Source organism: Bison bison, unplaced genomic scaffold, assembly GCF_000754665.1.
Source record: "Bison bison bison isolate TAMUID 2011002044 unplaced genomic scaffold, Bison_UMD1.0 scf7180017864473, whole genome shotgun sequence".
In the NCBI taxonomy this organism is placed as follows: domain Eukaryota; kingdom Metazoa; phylum Chordata; class Mammalia; order Artiodactyla; family Bovidae; genus Bison; species Bison bison.
In genome coordinates, this window is record NW_011495034.1 from 21,401,149 (window position 1) to 21,419,826 (window position 18,678).

General features: G+C 43.1%; 2 protein-coding genes across 6 annotated transcripts in view; one reads left to right on the plus strand and one right to left on the minus strand.

Annotated features, from left to right (window-relative positions):
- The first annotated feature begins 1,904 nt into the window (after nt 1-1,904).
- AKTIP (AKT interacting protein) lies at nt 1,905-12,755 on the plus strand. Of its 3 annotated transcripts, none has more exons than XM_010861943.1 (10): nt 1,905-2,024; nt 4,477-4,590; nt 5,773-5,978; nt 8,065-8,129; nt 8,214-8,314; nt 8,837-8,925; nt 9,001-9,099; nt 9,192-9,299; nt 10,072-10,132; nt 10,298-12,755. In XM_010861943.1, exons 2-10 carry the CDS (start codon nt 4,549-4,551, stop codon nt 10,403-10,405), a joined length of 879 nt encoding a protein of 292 aa, XP_010860245.1. In that variant the 5' UTR covers nt 1,905-2,024; nt 4,477-4,548; the 3' UTR covers nt 10,406-12,755. The 3 variants fall into 3 exon arrangements, with proteins under 3 accessions (XP_010860245.1, XP_010860243.1, XP_010860244.1); XM_010861941.1 differs by having other exon boundaries at nt 10,295-11,099; XM_010861942.1 differs by lacking the exon at nt 1,905-2,024 and adding an exon at nt 2,347-3,001 and having other exon boundaries at nt 10,295-11,099.
- Nucleotides 11,155-18,678, minus strand: part of RBL2 (retinoblastoma-like 2) — a 46,155-nt gene continuing 38,631 nt past the window's right edge. For 2 of the 3 annotated variants that reach the window (XM_010861939.1, XM_010861940.1), the window contains exons 15-19: nt 17,760-17,831; nt 16,989-17,094; nt 15,942-16,147; nt 15,159-15,323; nt 11,155-12,614 (exon numbers count right to left, since the gene is read on the minus strand). In XM_010861939.1, coding sequence (XP_010860241.1) covers nt 12,444-12,614; nt 15,159-15,323; nt 15,942-16,147; nt 16,989-17,094; nt 17,760-17,831 — 720 coding nt within the window. In that variant the 3' untranslated portion in view covers nt 11,155-12,443. The remainder of the gene's footprint in view (nt 12,615-15,158; nt 15,324-15,941; nt 16,148-16,988; nt 17,095-17,759; nt 17,832-18,678) is intronic. The other variant, XM_010861938.1, reaches the window with a different exon arrangement.

Here is an 18,678-nt window from a genome sequence, read left to right on the forward strand (position 1 = left end):
GGAAATGTATCTTTGCTCTGTGGAAGAGACCCGTGGAAGAAACAGGTGCTCTCTGTTTTGCTAGCCATTGTCACACCTGGGTGTGTCTAAGGAACCATCCAGGCATTGGAAGGAAAGCAGTGCCTGAAGTCCAGACTGCCACCACCGGACCCTGCCCTCCCATCTGAGGCAAATCTCCTTGCTATGCAAGTCGATTGGAGTTGGATTTTCTGGCGTGTGCAGCTATAAGGATTCTGATATGTGTCTGAAGCATCCAGTGCCAAATGGATGCTGAAGCTCAGTGGAGAGGTCTGAGCTGGAGAAACATATGTGAGTCCTTGGTGAAGCTTAGGAAAGAGATGAGATTGTCAAGGAGAAGGGTAGAAGGTGGGATCAGAAAAAAAGTTCAGGAAAGAATGATGAGACTGCCAAGAAGTTGAGGAGGGATTGGGTCAGAGAGGTGCCAAGGGAGATCACCTGTGGTCAGGAGAAAGGACTTCCTGCTTCTCTTCCTCTTTATATTGACTGGCACTAATAGTAAGGGCATTACAACATTCCCCAGTGTATTTTAACTGGACAAACGGAAGTGGCTCAGGAATGTTCACTAGAGGAAGTTGGATTTCAGAACCAACCCTTGGGATTAGGAGCGTTTGGCTGTTTGCCATTTAACAAGAAGGTCATTTTACCAGAATGTGAAAGGCCACCAAAAATTGAACAAAACAGCCAGATCAGAGAACATTTCTCCTCTTCTGAGTATAAGATCCCGAGTTAGGTGGGGATTGGAAAAGCAACCCAAGAGTAGGCACCATTCTAAGAAAAGCCTCGGAGGTGTGAAAACCAAGGGCAACCGCCACAGAATGAGGCCGGAGAGAAACGTGGGAAATGAGATGGGAATATGGCAATGAGGCCAGCACAGGGTGTGCCTTGTGAATCAGATGGCTGCGTTTAGACTTTATTCAGTCTGAAACGACTCCCGTGAAAGGGGTTAGATGTAGTGAAGATGTTCCAGATCACCTTTGTTAGGTAAAAAAATAAAAATTTAAAAATCAGAGGACCAGGAGCTTCGTTACCGTGCAAGAGGTTCTCAAACTTCAAGGCATACCCGAATCGCCAGAGGAACTTACAACAAATGTAAATTCCTGGTACTCATTGCCCCTCGGATTCGGATTTTATAGGTCAGGTCCGATAGGTACACTTTTAAAAAGCCCTTCTGGCAGCCAGGCTACTGCCAAGGGGTGACTTGGGAGTTTAGTCCCATTTTCTGTACCTATGCGCTCCTCTATTCTTTGACACAGAAAACGGGCATTTCTCAAGGATACACCAAGCGTTCTCCTAAGTTCTCCCAACGTGACAGCGGCCCCAGCCCCTGCCACTGCGGGCCGGTCAGACCCGAGTGGGCCAGACGTGGCGGTCTCCGGAGACCGAGGGACGAGAGAGGGCGGGCACCGGGGCGGTTGGGCGGCGGCCGGCCCCGCCCCCAGGCTCGTTGTTCGGGACCCCGGCTCCGCGACCCTACCCAGCCCTGACTCAGGTTTGGGAAACCCGCAGTCACAGCCTTCCCGACTAGCAGCGGCGGCCACGCAGAGGCCTGGGCGGGTCTCCATGGTAACTGGCAGACGCTGTGACCAATTATGTCCGGGCACTTGTTTCCGCCCCCTCCCCGCTAAACACCCCACCACCGCCGCCTCCCCCGCAGGGACAGATACTTCCGTGACTGACGTTTCTCTCCGGGCGCTGTTACGTAAGGGGAGGGTCAAGCGCGGCCCCACCCGAGCGGAGCAGATTTGATTGGCAGGACCTAGAGCCACCGCCTCAACGCCACCGGAAGAACGTCTTTGACCGACAGGTATAGGAACCACTCTGCCCCGCGAGGCTGGGCGGAAGCATCCGGGCCCTGGGGCTGGGCTGCGGGGCGGAGCCGGAGGCTGAGAACAGGGCCGGGCGGGGCGGAGAGTAGGCAGGGGCTGGGCTGGCGCTGCGGCCAGAGATGCTGTGGGACTGCGACGGCGCTCAGCCGCTGGGAGCACTGCATTGAAAACACCGAGGTGAGGTGCACTGCCAGGCTGTGGTAGGTGCTCGAGGGCCGTGGAGTCCTCATACCCGGGCCGCCAGCGTCCTCAGGCCCGGCATTTGTGTGCTCTGCCGGGGGTTCTAGACTGTAGCGACGGCGGCCGCGCTGGGACACGGGGGCGGGGCCGGGCACCTGTCCGCGTTTGCAGGCACCTGCTACGCCGGCCGCCGCCGACCCCGGGGCCTGGCACTGGGGGCTGACCGGGAGCCGGGCCGGGCCGGCCTGAGGAGGGGAGGCGGGCCGGGCCGGCTCGACCCGTCCGGGGCCTTCCCTCGTTGCCCGGCTCCGTCCCTGCTTCCAGCTTGAGGGTAGCGTCCGAGGACCGCAGTCCCTTCATCCGAGGGTCTCGCGGGCCCGGGGCCGGCCTCGAGCTAACAGCGAGGACAGGGTTTGGCTCCTGCCTTACATCATCCCGAGACAGGTTTGTCCAGATTCCCTACGTGCGCGGAGATGGGTTTACGCCCCGGGCGAGGGTGCTCGTCCCGGCTGTCCCCAGAGTTCCGGGGCCGAGGCAGTTTTCATCTTCTCCCTGGGTCCTCCTCTGCCACCTCTTAACGTGTGATTTAAGTCTGTTCGGGATGATGTGCCTGTTTAGGCATAGGAGGTAGCACCGCCTGTCTCAAGTTTTGGCTCAGTACACGTGCGGATAATTCGTATAGGCTAAGCTACGACTTCTCAGCTGTATGATATTAAGAGACAGTCTTTTGTTGTTTGTACGACCAGATCAGCAGAGATTTTTAAATTGTTTCGGAATGACTAGGACCTGTCCTGTGTTTTCTTCCATCTGTGTCACATCTTGGAAAAATGCTGTACCTGCCCAGTAGACATCTATTAAATGATGTAGTTACTCCTGAAAAGCGTGCTGCAGTTTCTCTAGGTGATTATGTCGTTGCTGGAAACAAAGGCAGCAGTAGACAATACCTCCTTCTTAAAGACGGGAGGAACCTGGGGGTAAGTTTGATTAATATTTGATTCTTAAAGGCAAAGTCATAGAATTACTAGGTACTAGACTTGGAAGAGACCTTACAGGTGAGTAATCCACCCCAGTCAATTTACGTGGTGGTGAGCACTGTGTTCCAGGGGAACAGGGTTCCCCTGTCAAATTAGGTCTGACCCAGCGGGCGGGTGCTGCCCATTACTCTGGATCTGAAAACCGTGTTTTCATTCGCACCAAACAGGAACATTTAGCCCCACTACAGTTTTGGTGCCCTGCCATTTTGGCTTGTATAATAGTCACCAGGTTTGCAGAGAGCTCTCAGCAATAAGTTGCTACTTACTGGGCTTAAGTCATTAGGTAAGTGGAAGAACCAGAACCCACATTCTTTTAATTATTGGGTGGCACTGTATTTTGGAAAGCAGAACAGCAGTAATGGGCACTGGCAGGATCAGAGGCCCACCTGTGTATGAGCTTAGCAGGAAACAAATTGTTGCTGAATGGGGGACATTTGGCACATCCTACTGTAATGACTTGCTTATAAATTTGGTAAAATACTGTTTAAGCTCTGACCTTTTTCACCTTCAGCCTTTTGATTGGTGCAAGTAGGAATTGAGCAGAGCTCTGTTTTAAACATGATGGAGCCTGGGGGGAATGTCACCAGAGCAGACAAGCTGCTGTCCTTACAGCTCCACTTGCTGCTTCTCCCTTGTATTGTTAGTAAATGACCCACTGACTTTGTGACCTTTAAGACAGGGTTTCTTATCCACTTCATGAAGCCTTGGTGGAAGATGTGTGTTTGTGAAAGGTTTCTTTGGCCCCCTTCTGCTGCTTTTGTACATATTGCTTGGCAATTCCTTAAATGCATAGTCCTGCTGTTTCCACACTTGAAGCAGTTGAAAAGATCGGGTTTTTCTGTGTGTGTGTGTGGTCCTGTATGGTCCCAACAGGATCCAGTTTTCTGTGTCTCTCATGCTTTGTTTTTGGTTGCTAGTTTTGCTGGAGAGAATCATTGTGTATTTAAGACACTTGTTTAAGACACGTTTAAATCAACTCCCGTGGATCTTCAATTCCCATAACCCTGAGAACTGTGATAGACCTTTTGTGTCTGTGGGTACAGTGCATTCTGAACCTGGCTTTCCCAGCAGTCAAATGCCTAGATATTCTGCTAGTAGCAACTGTTCAGTCCATATCTTCTGCACTGCTGGCACCAGAGCTGAACTGTGTTACTGAATATTCTGAATCCTGGCCAAAGACTCAGTGCACAGATTCCTGTCGGCATTTAAAGATGGGAAAGAAACTGGAGTCAGAAGAGGGAGGGGGTGTAGAAGGAAACTGTTTCTGAAGACTTTCTCCCTAGGTTTTTATAACTGCATATTATATAACATTCTATTGTATTTCTGTTTAGAGGTTCAGATTTAGCTCTTAACTATTTCAGAAGTCTTAACTGTTGGTATCAGTATGTTTCTCTGTTTTCCCGTCTCATTTTAAGGTGAAGTGAATTCTGAGGCCAGAAGAATTTGATGACACAGACCACTGAATTTCTTTGTTTGGAGCACACGTTATGAACCCTTTCTGGAGCATGTCTACAAGCTCTGTACGCAAAGTAGGTATAGTTGATGAACTTAGGGAGGAAACCCATTTGTGTCAAAACAGAGGCCAGAATAATCCATATTAAGGTTGCCTGTTGTCTTAGCAGAATTAACTTTGGTTTTCTAGTTTAGGTTTTACTTTTGAGAAATAATTATTTCATTGATTAAAGTCAGCTTCTGAGACCGAGATCACATCTCAGAAACCATTCTGATAATCAAAATTCTGTTATTTTGACTTTTAGGTTATATTCACACATGATGAAATTTGTGACACACATTGTAGGTAGTTTTTCTACAAACTTCAAGATTTCATGGTTAGAGAAGTTTTGGGAAAGGCCAGTCCAATGTGGTCAAGTCAGACTTGAGAGCACTGGTTTAATTTATCTAACTAAAATATCTTGTAAAATAAAATATGTTTTAGGGAAGCTTAAAATATGCAAACAAAAAGAAAATGTCACCCATAATTCCATGTCTAAAAATACCCTTGTAATCTTTTTTTTTTTTTTTCTGTACCTGATACTGTATACATTTTTAATACAGGTGATGATACAGCCTTTGATGGTCTCGGAGCCAAGGAAATACCTGTGGGGTGGTAGTTTAGTCTCTGAATCATTTAGACCTTTGTCTTTGACTAAGAATGACGGTTTATGCTAATGATAGTCCAAATGTGAAAACACACCAGTTAGGGACCAGATCAAACTCAGACCCATGCGCGCAAGAGAAGAGGTTCACCCTTTGTTTCTAACCAAGGTGCTGACATCAGGGAGTGACTAATTTCAGTCATTACACTATTTGTTTTGAGATGCTTAGCACCCAATTTCCTACATCTGCATGCCAGGGCACCTTTCTAATCTGGTCTAATTGTGTAGTAACCCCTTGCCCTCTTTCTGGGGCCTTGAAGAGAAACCCTTTCTTTCTTTGTTTCATGTAAATCCTATAAATATTGGCTTTGTTGTCTATAGGATACAGCTGATGAATGAGTTTTTCTAATAGTTTATTAGTCTTGCATCAGCTCGATTCTGCTCTCTATAATAGCTTGCCCACTCAACAGACTTCCAGGTCATCTCGATCACAGTGCTAGAAGGTCCCTGTAAGAGTCATTCCAGCTTTTCAGTCAAGGACTGAAGGGCATCACACTTGGCCTTATGATTTAAGAATCATGCTAACAAATGTTCTCACCACTTCGTCTTGAATAGCGGTCTGATGGTGAAGAGAAGACATTAACAGGGGATGTGAAAACCAGTCCTCCACGCACTGCTCCAAAGAAACAGCTGCCTTCTATTCCCAAAAATGCTTTGCCCATAACTAAGCCTACATCTCCTGCCCCAGCAACGCAGTCAACAAATGGCACGCATGCTTCCTACGGACCTTTCTACCTGGAGTACTCCCTTCTTGCAGAGTTGTAAGTTCTGAAACTATCCGGTTAAATTTTGAATGACCCTTAAATGTGAAGAATGAAATTTATTCTGATGGACTCAGTAAACAGCAGCCATTTAATCTTGACGGTCAAACCCATCCCCCTTCAGTATGAGCCTTAATGTATATAGGATGGACTCTGTCGCTGGCAATGTAATCTTTCTTCACCAAGGCCTCAGTGGTGGTATATAAATCTCTGCTTCTAAAAGTAACAGTTCTTACTGAGAGCTTGGGTAAGTAAGATTTGAAGACAAATACGTGCTTTAATTTCCATGTCTGTTTTGAAAAGCAAGAGGAGGGAGAAACTGAGATTTATTAAGCATCCGGGAACTTAATTTTGGTCTGCCTTTATATGAGGTGCGGAATTCACCCCCTGAAGAGGTTGTTGTAGAGGGCAGGACGGTGGGAGGGCGGCGCTCTATTCTTTCTTGGGTCAGACGCAGCTGGAGGCTGGTGCTCCATTCTGGCAATCACCCTTAAGAGGCCTCCTGACAGACTGAGAGGCTAGTCCCAGGAGGCAGAGGTCAGGAAGCCTGACCATAGGAGTCAACAGTTGAAGGAACAGGAAGCACTAACTTGGAGAAAACTTAGAAGGTACTTATTAAAGCTGTCTTCATATATTTGAAGGCCCATCAATTAGAGGATTTGAGTTATTCTGTAGGACCCCCAACGGCAGAAGTAGGCAGTTGGGAAGTTTTAAAAGATCTGGGCTCCATGTAAGAACTTGAGTAGTCACAGAAGTCACAGATTGGACTGAGCTTGTACCATCCACAGATTGTGAGGAGATGGGCACCTCTGCATAGCCTGGTAGTGATGAAACAGTGCTTGGCCCATCAGAGGGGCTCACGCAGTGAGTGAGTGCAGATGGCATTTGTTATATTGGTCGTTTGTGATATAGGCAGCAAATTTGGAGAATTAATTCTGAATTTCAGTCATTTAAAAATGCCTTTGCCCATGAAGCTGTTTTAAAAGCATCCTCCAATGCCCCCTTTCTTTACTAATGTAATGGTCAGAGGGTCTGAGGCCCCAGTGTGAATGGCTGAGCATGAGCTGGTAACTTTATAATGGACGCCTGTGTTTGAGGCAAGGCAGTGAGTTGGACAGGCTTCTATTGTGGTGTTAAGTCTGCTGTATTAGGCCACAAAATCTGCCTTTCTGGCAAACCTCTGTAGGAGATACATCTGCCATCCACACTGCTGTTGATGTGCTGAGTTTTAGTGATTTAAAAATGGAATAACTACTTTAAAATGATTAAAAAATAAGTGTGGTAGCAATTAGGTAATAAAATGTCAACTGAGATCTAATAAGTTTCTTCTCAGTAAAACTGAGGATTGGCAGGTTAATGTGCCTTAAGGCCCTCAGTTCTCGAGGTCCGGTCACAGCATGACTTGTGTAGGCTCGTGGCTCAGCAGCAGGGAACAGAGCAGAATGACCAGGTCCCAGAAGAGCCAGTGCAGCCTGTCTTCCCTTGTTTCAGCTCCCACCGGCTCCCACGCCGAGGCCTGCAGAGTTCAAGGGCCTGAGTTGGGGGTGAATTCAGGAGCAGAGTACAGTCAGACGCTGCCCGTTCACACTTAAAATGACCCCCAAGTGAAGGAAATTCCATGGAATTTTAATGTCTTAATTACCTAAAACTGTACCTTCAAAGAGCTTTTGAATGTGTGTGGGTAAGATCTATTGTCCGTGGTCACAAAAGCAATAACCTTACAAATAACTCTCACTGACCTAAAACTTGATGTCCAGCATTAACTATACAGGTTAGCTTACAAGATGGTGTTTTGGGGAAGCTGATTTCTAGGAGGAAAACTTGACTGTGAATCCCTGCTTGGCTTTCGTTTCTAAATCTGGGGCCCTTATTTTGGCTGTGCTACTCTGCACGCATATGTTATGAAGCCAGTAGACAGACAGCAGTTAGGGCCAGGTGAGGGACTGTGATGACTCCGTCTACGGGGTCAGGGCATCGGGTCCCCTTTGAGAACCTGTTCCTTCTTTAAAAGATGAATGTGGGTGGTTTGGTCTGTGTGTGTTCTTCACATCCCTCCAGTCTCACTGTTCTGCTGCTTCTGTTTTAGTACCTTGGTTGTGAAGCAGAAGTTACCAGGTGTCTACGTGCAGCCATCTTATCGATCTGCATTAAGTAAGAAGCATTCCCTCTTTTCATAGCATGTTTGATTCCACTGACGCAAACTTAGCCCTTAACTGTTTCTATTTTGTCCTGCAGTGTGGTTTGGAGTAATATTCATCCGGCATGGACTTTATCAAGATGGCGTATTTAAGTTTACAGTTTACATCCCTGATAACTACCCAGATGGTGACTGTCCAGTAAGTTGGGGATACACTCTGGCTTCATTGCTAGGTCAGTGAGGAGGGCTGAACGGGGCTTTCAAAATGTCTCGGTTCTTTTCCGGACCTAGTAACTTTTATGATTTCAGTTGCCCATATATACTGGGCATATATACTTGTCTATATACTGTGTAGTCCTTTGAGGGGATTTTTTTGTTTTTTTTTTTGCTTTGTTCCATCTTTTGCCCTGCTGGCTTCTGCCGTCAGCTTTGCTTGCTTCTCTGTGCAGGGTGTGCCTTTGAGGCTGGAAGCTGTGGTACAGCACTTGCCATGTGAGTGGTGACTGTTACGCTGTGGTGGAGGAGAGCGACTTTCCCTCTGCTTCATTGCAAAATTCACTTTTACAGGAAAATCGTGAAAGTACTTAAGTGTCCTTCTCAAGGCAGCTCTTTGACTTTAAGCAGCAAGACTGCCTTGTCCTGAAGCTCCTTTTACAGCGTCTGTGTGTGGTTTAACAAGCGCCGCTGCTCCATTAAAGGCAGTGTCTCTCTCTCACCGCAGCGTCTGGTGTTCGATGTTCCCGTCTTTCACCCGCTAGTGGATCCCGCCTCAGGTGAACTGGATGTGAAGAGAGCGTTTGCAAAATGGAGGTCAGTAAATAGTTGCATGTGGTGATGTAAGCCAGCAAGGGGAAGCCTCAGTCACCCCGCTGTGTTTCCCTTTAGGCGGAACCATAACCACATTTGGCAAGTACTGATGTACGCAAGGCGAGTCTTCTACAAGATCGATACGGCAAGCCCCCTGAACCCAGAGGCTGCAGTACTGTATGTTACTCTGCTTTGTCATTTAAGATACATTTGAAAAGACAGCCGAGGAGGTCGTGTTGGTAACCTTTTGATTTAAACTTTTGACACAGGTATGAGAAAGATATTCAGCTTTTTAAAAGTAAAGTGGTCGACAGCGTTAAGGTGTGCACTGCTCGCTTGTTTGATCAACCTAAAATAGAAGACCCCTATGCAATTAGGTGAGTGGTACATTATCCAGATAAGCTGCACTTGGAGTACTGGGCTTCTGTTTTCCAGGTGGCCTTAGAATGGGGATTTAAAAGGAAAGTGAGTCATCTGCTAGCCTGCAACATTTCTAACTTGATTTCTGCTTTACATGGGTGACACTGCCAGGAGCAAGCTATGGAGAGACTTTGGTTTCTCAAAGATCCTGGTAATGTGCTTGCTCAAGTGTCAGGACTTTTCCTTCTAATTGGAGCCCCTCTTAAATGGTCATTACCCCATCAACCTACAGATTTGGTGAAAGGAGGGAAACTGATCAGTGTGAGTGAACAGTCCGAATCATGGGTTCCCCGAGCACTGTTAGTGTGTGTTGGGGAAGTGTCTTCAAGAGTGTTGAGAGCTGAAGTGACTTAGCTGTTGGGCAGCATGGGTGTTGCTGGGAGAGAGGAGCGTAGTATAGTGTTCAAGAGCTTGGGCTTTGCAGTTAGACTGGGTGACATTTGCACTTAATTGGCTTTGGTGACCCTGAGCAGTTACTTAATTTTACCGTGTCTTGCTTTCTTCATCTATAATAGGACATCAGGGGTGGTTGCAAGGCTTACGTGAGCTAACCCAGGAAAAGTGCTCTCTAAGGGATAATTATGTGAGAAAATCATTTAGGTAATGTCTGAAACTTACATACTGACGACTGATTAAGACTGTTCCTTGTTAAGTTCTGTTTGGGGAACGGGCTTAAAAATGGACATTAAATTTCGTGAGCCGTTGTTTAGTGTTTCTCTCTTCCTTAAGCTTTTCTCCATGGAATCCTTCTGTCCATGATGAAGCCAGAGAGAAGATGCTGACTCAGAAAGTAAGTAGATGCCATTTTAGAAATAGGTTCACTTGCTGTTTCCTTTCTAAAGTATATCTTCACTGGTGACACTGAGTGTACACAGTGGCCTTTGGGGAGACAGACTGGTACGATGCTGAAATCTCCTTATCGGTCTGTATGTCTGTTTTTCATTGTGCCTAGAAGAAGCCTGAAGAACAGCACAATAAAAGCGTTCACGTTGCTGGCCTGTCATGGGTAAAGCCCGGCTCAGTACAACCTTTCAGTAAAGAAGAGAAAACGGTAGCGACTTAAGAGCTGCTGAATCCGGTGCACCACGCACTTTCCTGCTGGACTTCGGCTCCTAAAGCTGACCAATGGCAAAGGACTGCCTGCAGAGTAAAACATTGTGAACAGTGGCTGACGTCAGTGTTGTCCATGTATGCTTAGGTTCTAACAGCAAGTTCTGGAAACCTCTCTTTACGTAATGCATTACTTCTGTCAGAAGTGTCTTTAAGGTGGTTATCTAGTTCAGTACTCCAAATTATTGGGGACCTTGAAGCTTACGTATTTTTTTGAATATAATGCTAAAGGTAAGTTGCATTCATTTAAACTAATGAAGTTAAGCAAAGTTCAACACTACAGTGATTTCTTAATTGGTGGTTTCGGTTGTACATATGTTAGGGTGCAGAGATGAAAGGAGAGAGAGAGCAGTTTCCATAGCTTATTAGCACTTTGAAGTGGAGGAGCAGTGGAATGAATGAACCTCAGTCTTCAGCTTACTGTCTTACTGATGTACAAACTGCTGTCACTGAGGGACACACTAGGTGAGTGAGAGGAAACCAGAACACTTGTTCTTAGGTGTTTTGTTGTTTTTTTTTTTTAAGCAAATTACTGTATTTTTATGGCAGGAGGGAGAAAAAGTGTTAAAACGGTTTCTAATGAAGTCAGAGATTTAAACGATGAATGGCTAGTGTGTTTTGTAGAGACAATAAATCAGTGAATGATTGTTCTTTGTCATTTATGCAGGAAACTACCCTTTTCTCAATATAACTAAACAAAGATTAATTTATAAATGCTTTATTGAAAAATACACTTATTTTCATATAAAATTACAGTAGCAGTATCTTGAGAGGTTTTATAAATATTTTTGCAAAACACTATTCTAAGTGAACAGTGTAAGTTCCATATTTCTTTCAGAGCAATATGAAGTTACCTAGTAACTTTGTTTATACTGATTCAATTTACAATTGAACTTTCTCCCTAATAAGATTATTCATTCAACTTTAAAACTGCTGGAACAATAGTGATTAATAAAGGTATATATAGATAATTCAGTAGCTGTTAAATTAACATTTTCTAATCTGTATAAATGGTACTGTGTACTAATAAAAACCTAAAATTCTCCAATCTATTTTTTTAAACTTCCAGGAACACACCCAAAGATATTTAAAAATACCACCTTAATAAAGACACACGTCTTTTTGGATAACTACCTCCTAAAGGAAGAGGTCATAATTTTTCATAATAATCCCCTTAATTCAACTTGATTTTAAATCTTTACTTAGCCAGGTGATCCCTATCAACAAAAATGGAGAATTTAAAACACTTGCCCAAAAGGTAGCTACTGGGGCTTTAACAATTTTAAAAAAGTACAAAAGCATCAAAGAAGATATTAAGCCTAGAAGTTTTGTACTTAATAAAGTTCACATTGTAGAAAGTGCCATCGCAAATATACAGCAAAATCTGGGTTACAAAATCATGCTTTTTACAGCCCTAAAGTGCCACTTCTTATACAAGTTCACTCACACATTGCACACTAATCAAAGACTTGTCACACTGCACCACACCTACTGGGGTAGGGAAGAATTACACAAAGGCAACGGGAGACTTGGACTGGTTACCCAGGACCTCCAAATCTGGGCGCTTTCCCAATTTGTTACCTTTTAGGAATGCAATCTCACACTCCTACTAAGTGTTTCAGGACGAAATGCCAAGTTTCACTCTTCATGAGGGCCAGGGCTGACCACAAAACAGGAATGAACTGAAATATGGTTCCTCTGCTGGAACACGTTAACAGAGACCTCTTCTACACACGAGTACGCTTCGTTCTCTGCAGTACTTGTAATACTTGGAATAGCTTTGCCAAAGAGTTAAAAAATCCAACTATGTTGGATTCTAGGCAGCCTTGATGGCAAGCACTGCAAGGTAGGAAAAAAGGCAGTTCGGGTAAGTAAAAATATCCTAAGGATACTGGAAGGATCCAGGAAAAGAGCCCCATCATCTAGCATACATTAAATGTGGCTGCTAAACAGAGTTTGTGAAGAGACAGTTTCAATACAACGGACTAACCTCAGTGGGAACCCCGGTCATTAGCTACATCTTGGAGACGACGTAATAAGGCAGAATGATTTTCTGGGCAGATTCTTTTTGCAGGTGATTCACTTCCATCTTCCAAAAGGATCCCTCTCTTTTTGGTTGGAGTTTCTCCTGTCCGTATCATACTGTTAATTTCTCTCAGTCTCTGGTGGCAGAGGTAAAAATAGATACAAAAAGCGTTAAAATTCTAATACACACAGTTCAGTGTTAGATCAAAGAACCTCAAATGAGTTAAGCAGTTTACTTGAGGAGTTTGAACATCTTTATAAAGGAAAGAACTAGCAAATTTTACACCCTTCTGGTCTCACTTCTCAGCTAGCTGAGATGATGACTGGGAAAGAGGCAGAGTATTTCATTTTTTAACATGCTCCAGAGGTGATTTTGATATACACTTTAACAATATAAAAGTTCACAAATCTGATTCTTTTTTACAAAAGTTACATAGCATCACGTTGCTATGCCATATTTAATCAACTTCATACATTTCCATTTTCCTTTTTTAAAAAAGTAACATGACTATAGAGTATTATGTCCCCTTTTCCCCCAGTCTAGTGTTACTCATTTGTTTTTAGCAGCCATGGAGTTTCATAGGAGAAGTCTAAATTCTAAAATGCATTATACATCTTCCTCGGGAGAACTGAGGAAAGGCATTACTTTCTGCATTCTCTGGTTCACGTGAGGAACCTGGACGGAGAAGAATACTGCCAGGGGGCTAGAAAGACGATCTGTGTACAGGTGCCTTCAGCACCAAGTTTCCCCCGAGTCCCAAAAGTCAGCTGTACCTTATTTTCGGATGATTTTTTTTACCATGTGCCACTGATTTCATTGTCCATGCTTCCTAGTAGAAAGCATACTGAGCAGATTTACATGCATTTGTTGTAGGACATTTCAAGCATGGGAACGGAAAAGCGTGTATAGTGAACCTTCACATGGCCATCACCCACTTCAGCGATGCCGGCCAGTCTTACTTGATCTGTGCCTTCATTCACTTCTCACCTCTCAGATGTTTCAAAGCAGATCCTAGATATTTAGTTTTTATTCTTAAATGAGGCTTAAAACCACCATGGTTTTCTATAATCAGTATATGCATCTTTCCCAAATTTTAACCATTTTAAGCAAGTTTTCCTCTTTCTCCTCTACTCTCTTACCTCCCTAAAAGTCTGCTCTGCACTTTCTGTCTCTAGTCTCCCACTTACTTGAATGTTCTTAAATTGTTAACTATACACTAATTGTATAAGTGGTATTTGTATACAAGTATATACAACATATTTTGTATCGTGCAAGTATAATTGTGTTCCTTACTATATACATAACAATATAGATTAATAACACATTAATACATAAAATTTATATACAGTACAGTGCTTTATATACCATAATTTATATAATATGTACATGACAGTTTAAAAATGAATACTTATTCCCCCCCAGATCATACAGAATACACCTTCTTGTCCTCACCCAGTCCCTAAGGACACTTTTACCATTCATTCACCAAACAGATCAGGCTACTGTGTAGCTTTCTGCTCTTTTTTCTAGGAAGCATGCATTAGAAATTTAATAATGTTCATTAAGTGGGGTTTCAAAAAAATTAAACTGGTATACTGTTCAGTCCACATTATGTCTTACACCTTCTCATATCAGTATATATGGATCACATCTCTAACTGCTACATAGTATGCTGTGGTAATCTGTATCATAGTTTAATCCACTGTTAACAAAGCCTGAGTTCTAACTGGGGTATTTAGACCATTTGTATTTACTTGCTCTTTGTTTGCTGTCTTCTTCCTTTTTAGGCCTTCTTTTGAATTGAATAGTCCTACTCCAATTTATTTTTCTGTTTAATTTTTTAATTCATTTGGAACTTAATTTGGTATAGGATGAAAATCTACTAATAGGGAAACAGCAGTACTCTCCCCACCATCTATCTGTCATCCATCTCTCCATGGTATTGACATTGTGTTTTTTAGGAATCTGTATGTGTTTTTCCTGGGCCATTTGTTATCTGTGTGTGTTTTCTGAACAATCTTTATAATTATCACTTAAGGACCTTTAAGATCTAGCTGCCTCCTTAACAGTAAGTAACATATGATTCCCAGAGCTCTAGCCTTACTGCCTCAAGGACTTGTTTCCCTTTCTTGTCCACTTTATCCTGGATGCCCTTCCTTCCACACCTCAGCAACCTCCTAATTTTTCATCCGTTAAGGCTTGACTCAAGCTTCCCTACCCATTGCAGACTGAGGCAGATGCTACCACTTAAATCGGTGCTAATGTGCATATCGTTATAAAATGCCCATTTCTCCTCTTAGACTGAGAATTCAAAGGACAGAGACAGTGTCTGTCCCAGAGATAGGCACTGAGTAATCCGTCAAGGAATCTGGATTTTCTTTCCCTAACAGAAATTTGGAATTTTAAAGTTTTACAAATGGGACAAAAAAATAAAATTCCAGATTTATAGCAGAATGTTCAGATGCACAAATAGGAAAAGAGAGGAATGGAAATTTAAACCCCTTACCCTGTTTCCAACTTGAAAGTTCTCCCCTAAACCCTTGTTTCCTGCTGCTGTGGGACTACTGGTCACCCTTCCTTCACGGATCCCATCACCCGTGTGCGTGCTGAAGGGTTTCCCAACAACCCTTAGAATCCCAAGTGTGGGGCTGGTAAAGGCCAGGCTTTACATTAGGCTCACCTTTGAAGGGCTGTTGCTGAAGTAGTAGAAAATCTTTTCTCGAGGAGAAAGCATCGCTTCATTTTTATGCGGGGAAATGTAGACAGGATGGTTCTGAGACAACTGTATTCGGCGAGGAGAGCCTGTTCTTACAAATGGATAGGGAGAGAGTGGAGGAGCATCCATCTGTTTAAAAAAAAAAACAAAACATTCTACGGTAAACAAAATTCCTAACCAATTACTTTTTTGGGAAAATGGTTATTCTTGCTGAATCAGTGAAGAGGTATAATAAACTAAATGCTTTATGAATGGTAGATAGTGATGTATTTGTGGCAAAAATTAAAGAAAACCATACAATAGGAATCGGTTAAATGCTTTCTTTGTGCCACTGTTTTAACCATTTTTAATATATTATGTCATTTAATCCTCACAACAACCCTATAAGCAAAGGACTATTTCTATTCCCATTTTATATACAAGGAAATAATAGGCACAGAGAAAGTTAAATAATTTGCAAGGTCACCAGAGCTGGCAAGTTTTGGGTAATTTGAACTTATGCAGTCCGTCTCATATGACTATACTTTGCAGGGAGTCCAAATGCAATCTTATTCATGTTTAACCCTTCACAACAGTAGAAGTTACGTTCATTAAGCAAATTATTTCTGTTAAAGACTTTCTCAGTTTTATTTTACTTAACAAAATAATTATTTGTCAAACTAATTTACACAGAAGTAGCTCAAAAACACGTGATTTCTCATTCCTCACAAGTAAAAAAAAGTATGAAATAATCCTCCTCAAACTTACTGCATTTGCCTGTGAGTACTTCATGGCGAACGTTTTCATCTGTCTGATATAGATGTTGTTGTAGAACTGGATGAGGTCCCCCCTCTCCTCCTCCTCCACGTCACTGTTGGCCCCCGTGAGGCGAGTCGGGGTAGGAGGGGCGCTGCTCGGCTGTGGGACTGGCAAGGTGCTGCTGGACCTCATGACAGGACTGGAGTCTCTGCTGGCTGTACCGGGTAGAACAGAAGGTGTTAAACAGGGAGACTGCTGGTGCAGGGTGCTTTTAAAAAGAAAATTCAGGAAGAGCGTTTAACAAGCTCTCCTTGTTAAATGGCAGCAAATGGGCCCTCGCCACCGAGCAGCAAAGCACAGACAAGGTATTTAGTACTAACTGTGTGTGTGTGCGTGTCCAGTCGTGTCTGACTCTCTGCGAATCCATGGGATGTAGCCCACCAGGCTCCTCTGTTCATGGGATTATCCCAGCAAGAATACTTGAGTGGGTTGCCATGTTCCAGGGGATCTTCTCACCCCAAGGGTCGAACCCATATCTCCTGCTTTCCTGCACTGGCAGGTAGATTCTTTACCACTGAGCTACCTGGGAAGCCCCACTAACTACTATCATGCTATTAATGTAGCAAGGGCTTGATTAACTGACACCAAGTATTCACTAATTGTAGCAAGTATTCATTAATTGACACCAGTTTTCTAGGACCGAGCCCTGCATTAAGTGGTATAAACCAGCAATTAAGGATGGTATTTCCATAGCATGGTTTCTGTTGACATGCCACATTTTTTTGGAACTCAGGTCAACAAATGCCTGTCTTCTCTAACCTTTTCTAGTACCCCTAAAGAAAAATGTTTATGCACAATGTGTCTCAAAACCATGAAATAAAGGACAACTTTGCTACTAAATTTAGAATTTAGTTTATTGTTCCAACAAATCTTTTGTTGGAATAAACTGTTTTCACAGTTTCTACAACAGTAATTTTACTAATTCTTTAGTCCTAGACCTAAAAAATAAGAGGAGCTCCTAATTTAGTTGTATACATTCATAAAGATCCCACTTACTTCTGTCTTTGTTTAGTTCTGTCGGAGAATTCTGATGACTTCTGCTGTCACTGCTGCCAGAATTTCTTCTTCTCCTTTTCCCTTTTATCAAAACACTTCTATACACCTTTAAACAGAGCATGAGAAGGCAACAGAACAATATCTATTGAGCACATCCTAGACTATACAACTTTAACATGTTATTTCATTCTCACAGTTCCCTACAGTAGCTGTCCTACTCAGGGGAGGTTTGTAAATGCAGCCAAGGTTATGTATCAGGGCCTGTCAGGCTTCAACTTCCAAGTGCTGCCTACAATACTACAGAGCAGCAATAATCTCTAATTGTAAAATCAAGCCATCCTAAGTCAGATACAAAGATCTTACATACCCACCTATCTCTTCGAGACAAGTATATAGCATTAAGGTAAAATGGGTTTTAAACTTTCACTTACTGCTATTTTGGTTAAATGTGCAGCACTGTGTGTCCTAAACCAGACTGAATTCAAGGTGACATAGAATCCAAACAGCAGCTTCCTAATTTACACCTATCTTGTAATTATCTGAATTAAAAAGGAATCAAATATTTTACATCATTAACTTTGGGAGAAAAGAGAACTTAAACTAAACTTAAACTAATCAAGATGTGTGGCTGTCAATAATTAAATAAGATTAAAATAGAGTCCTATTTTTTATCCTGGAGAAGAGGTTACAGAATCACCTGTAGTTAATTGTTTTATATGCATCAAAAAGACTTTCATCTTTATTTTCAGCCCTGAGAGAAAATGTAGTTACCTGGCTCCGGGCCTGTGGCTGAGTCCTATAGCAACGCATAATATTCTGGAAGGACTTGTCTTCTTTTGTGACCTGGCAAAGAATAAGGGTACACTGAGAGTGAATTTGACTTCTAGCATAATATAGTATGAGATGATCCATGAACCTGCTCCCCAGTGACACTGGTGAAAATCGTATTAAAAAACAGCCATTTAAAGTCTCTGGAAATGTCTCCAAAAAGCATACAACAAATGAAGAAATATATATTCAAGTAAATCTACTAATTCAGTAACAACAGAGGGAATACGTGGTATCTGAATCAAGACCTAGAATAAACCATAGTGACAGAAAATTCATTAGAGGAATGAAAAACTAGATTTAAACTGGCAAAGGAAAAGTTTAACAAACCTGAGATGGAATTGTTCACAGAACAGAGGACAGAATGAAGAAAAATTAAAAGTGCTTCAGAGAAATGGGGCATACCATTAAGCACATCAAGGTCACATAACGACAGTACCAGAGGAGTGCAGCAGAAGAAATATTCCAAGGCTGAAACCTTCCAAATTTATTTAAAAAACATTAAGTCTCAGTTCAGTTGCTCAGTCATGTCTGACTCTGTGCGACCCCATGGACTGCAGCTCGCCAGGCCTCCTGTCCATCACCAATTTCCGGAGTTTACTCAAACTCGTGTCCATTGAGTCAGTGATGCCATCCAACCATCTCATCCTCTGTCATCCCCTTCTCCCACCTTCAATCTTTTCCAGCATCAGGGTCTTTTCAAATGAGTCAGTTCTTCACATCAGGTGGCCAAAGTTTTGGGAGTATCAGCTTCAGCATCAGTCCTTCCATTGAATATTCAGGACTGATCTCCTTTAGGATGGACTGGTTGGATCTTGTAGTCCAAGGGACTTTCAAGAGTCTCCTCCAACACCACAGTCAA

What these genes read in the sequence shown, in the direction of transcription:
- AKTIP (XM_010861941.1), top strand. Translation starts at nt 4,549, where the DNA reads ATGAACCCTTTCTGGAGCATGTCTACAAGCTCTGTACGCAAA. An exon ending in CTACAAGCTCTGTACGCAAA is followed by an intron (nt 4,591 to 5,772) that starts GTAGGTATAGTT and finishes CGTCTTGAATAG; the next exon opens with CGGTCTGATGGTGAAGAGAA. An exon ending in TACTCCCTTCTTGCAGAGTT is followed by an intron (nt 5,979 to 8,064) that starts GTAAGTTCTGAA and finishes CTTCTGTTTTAG; the next exon opens with TACCTTGGTTGTGAAGCAGA.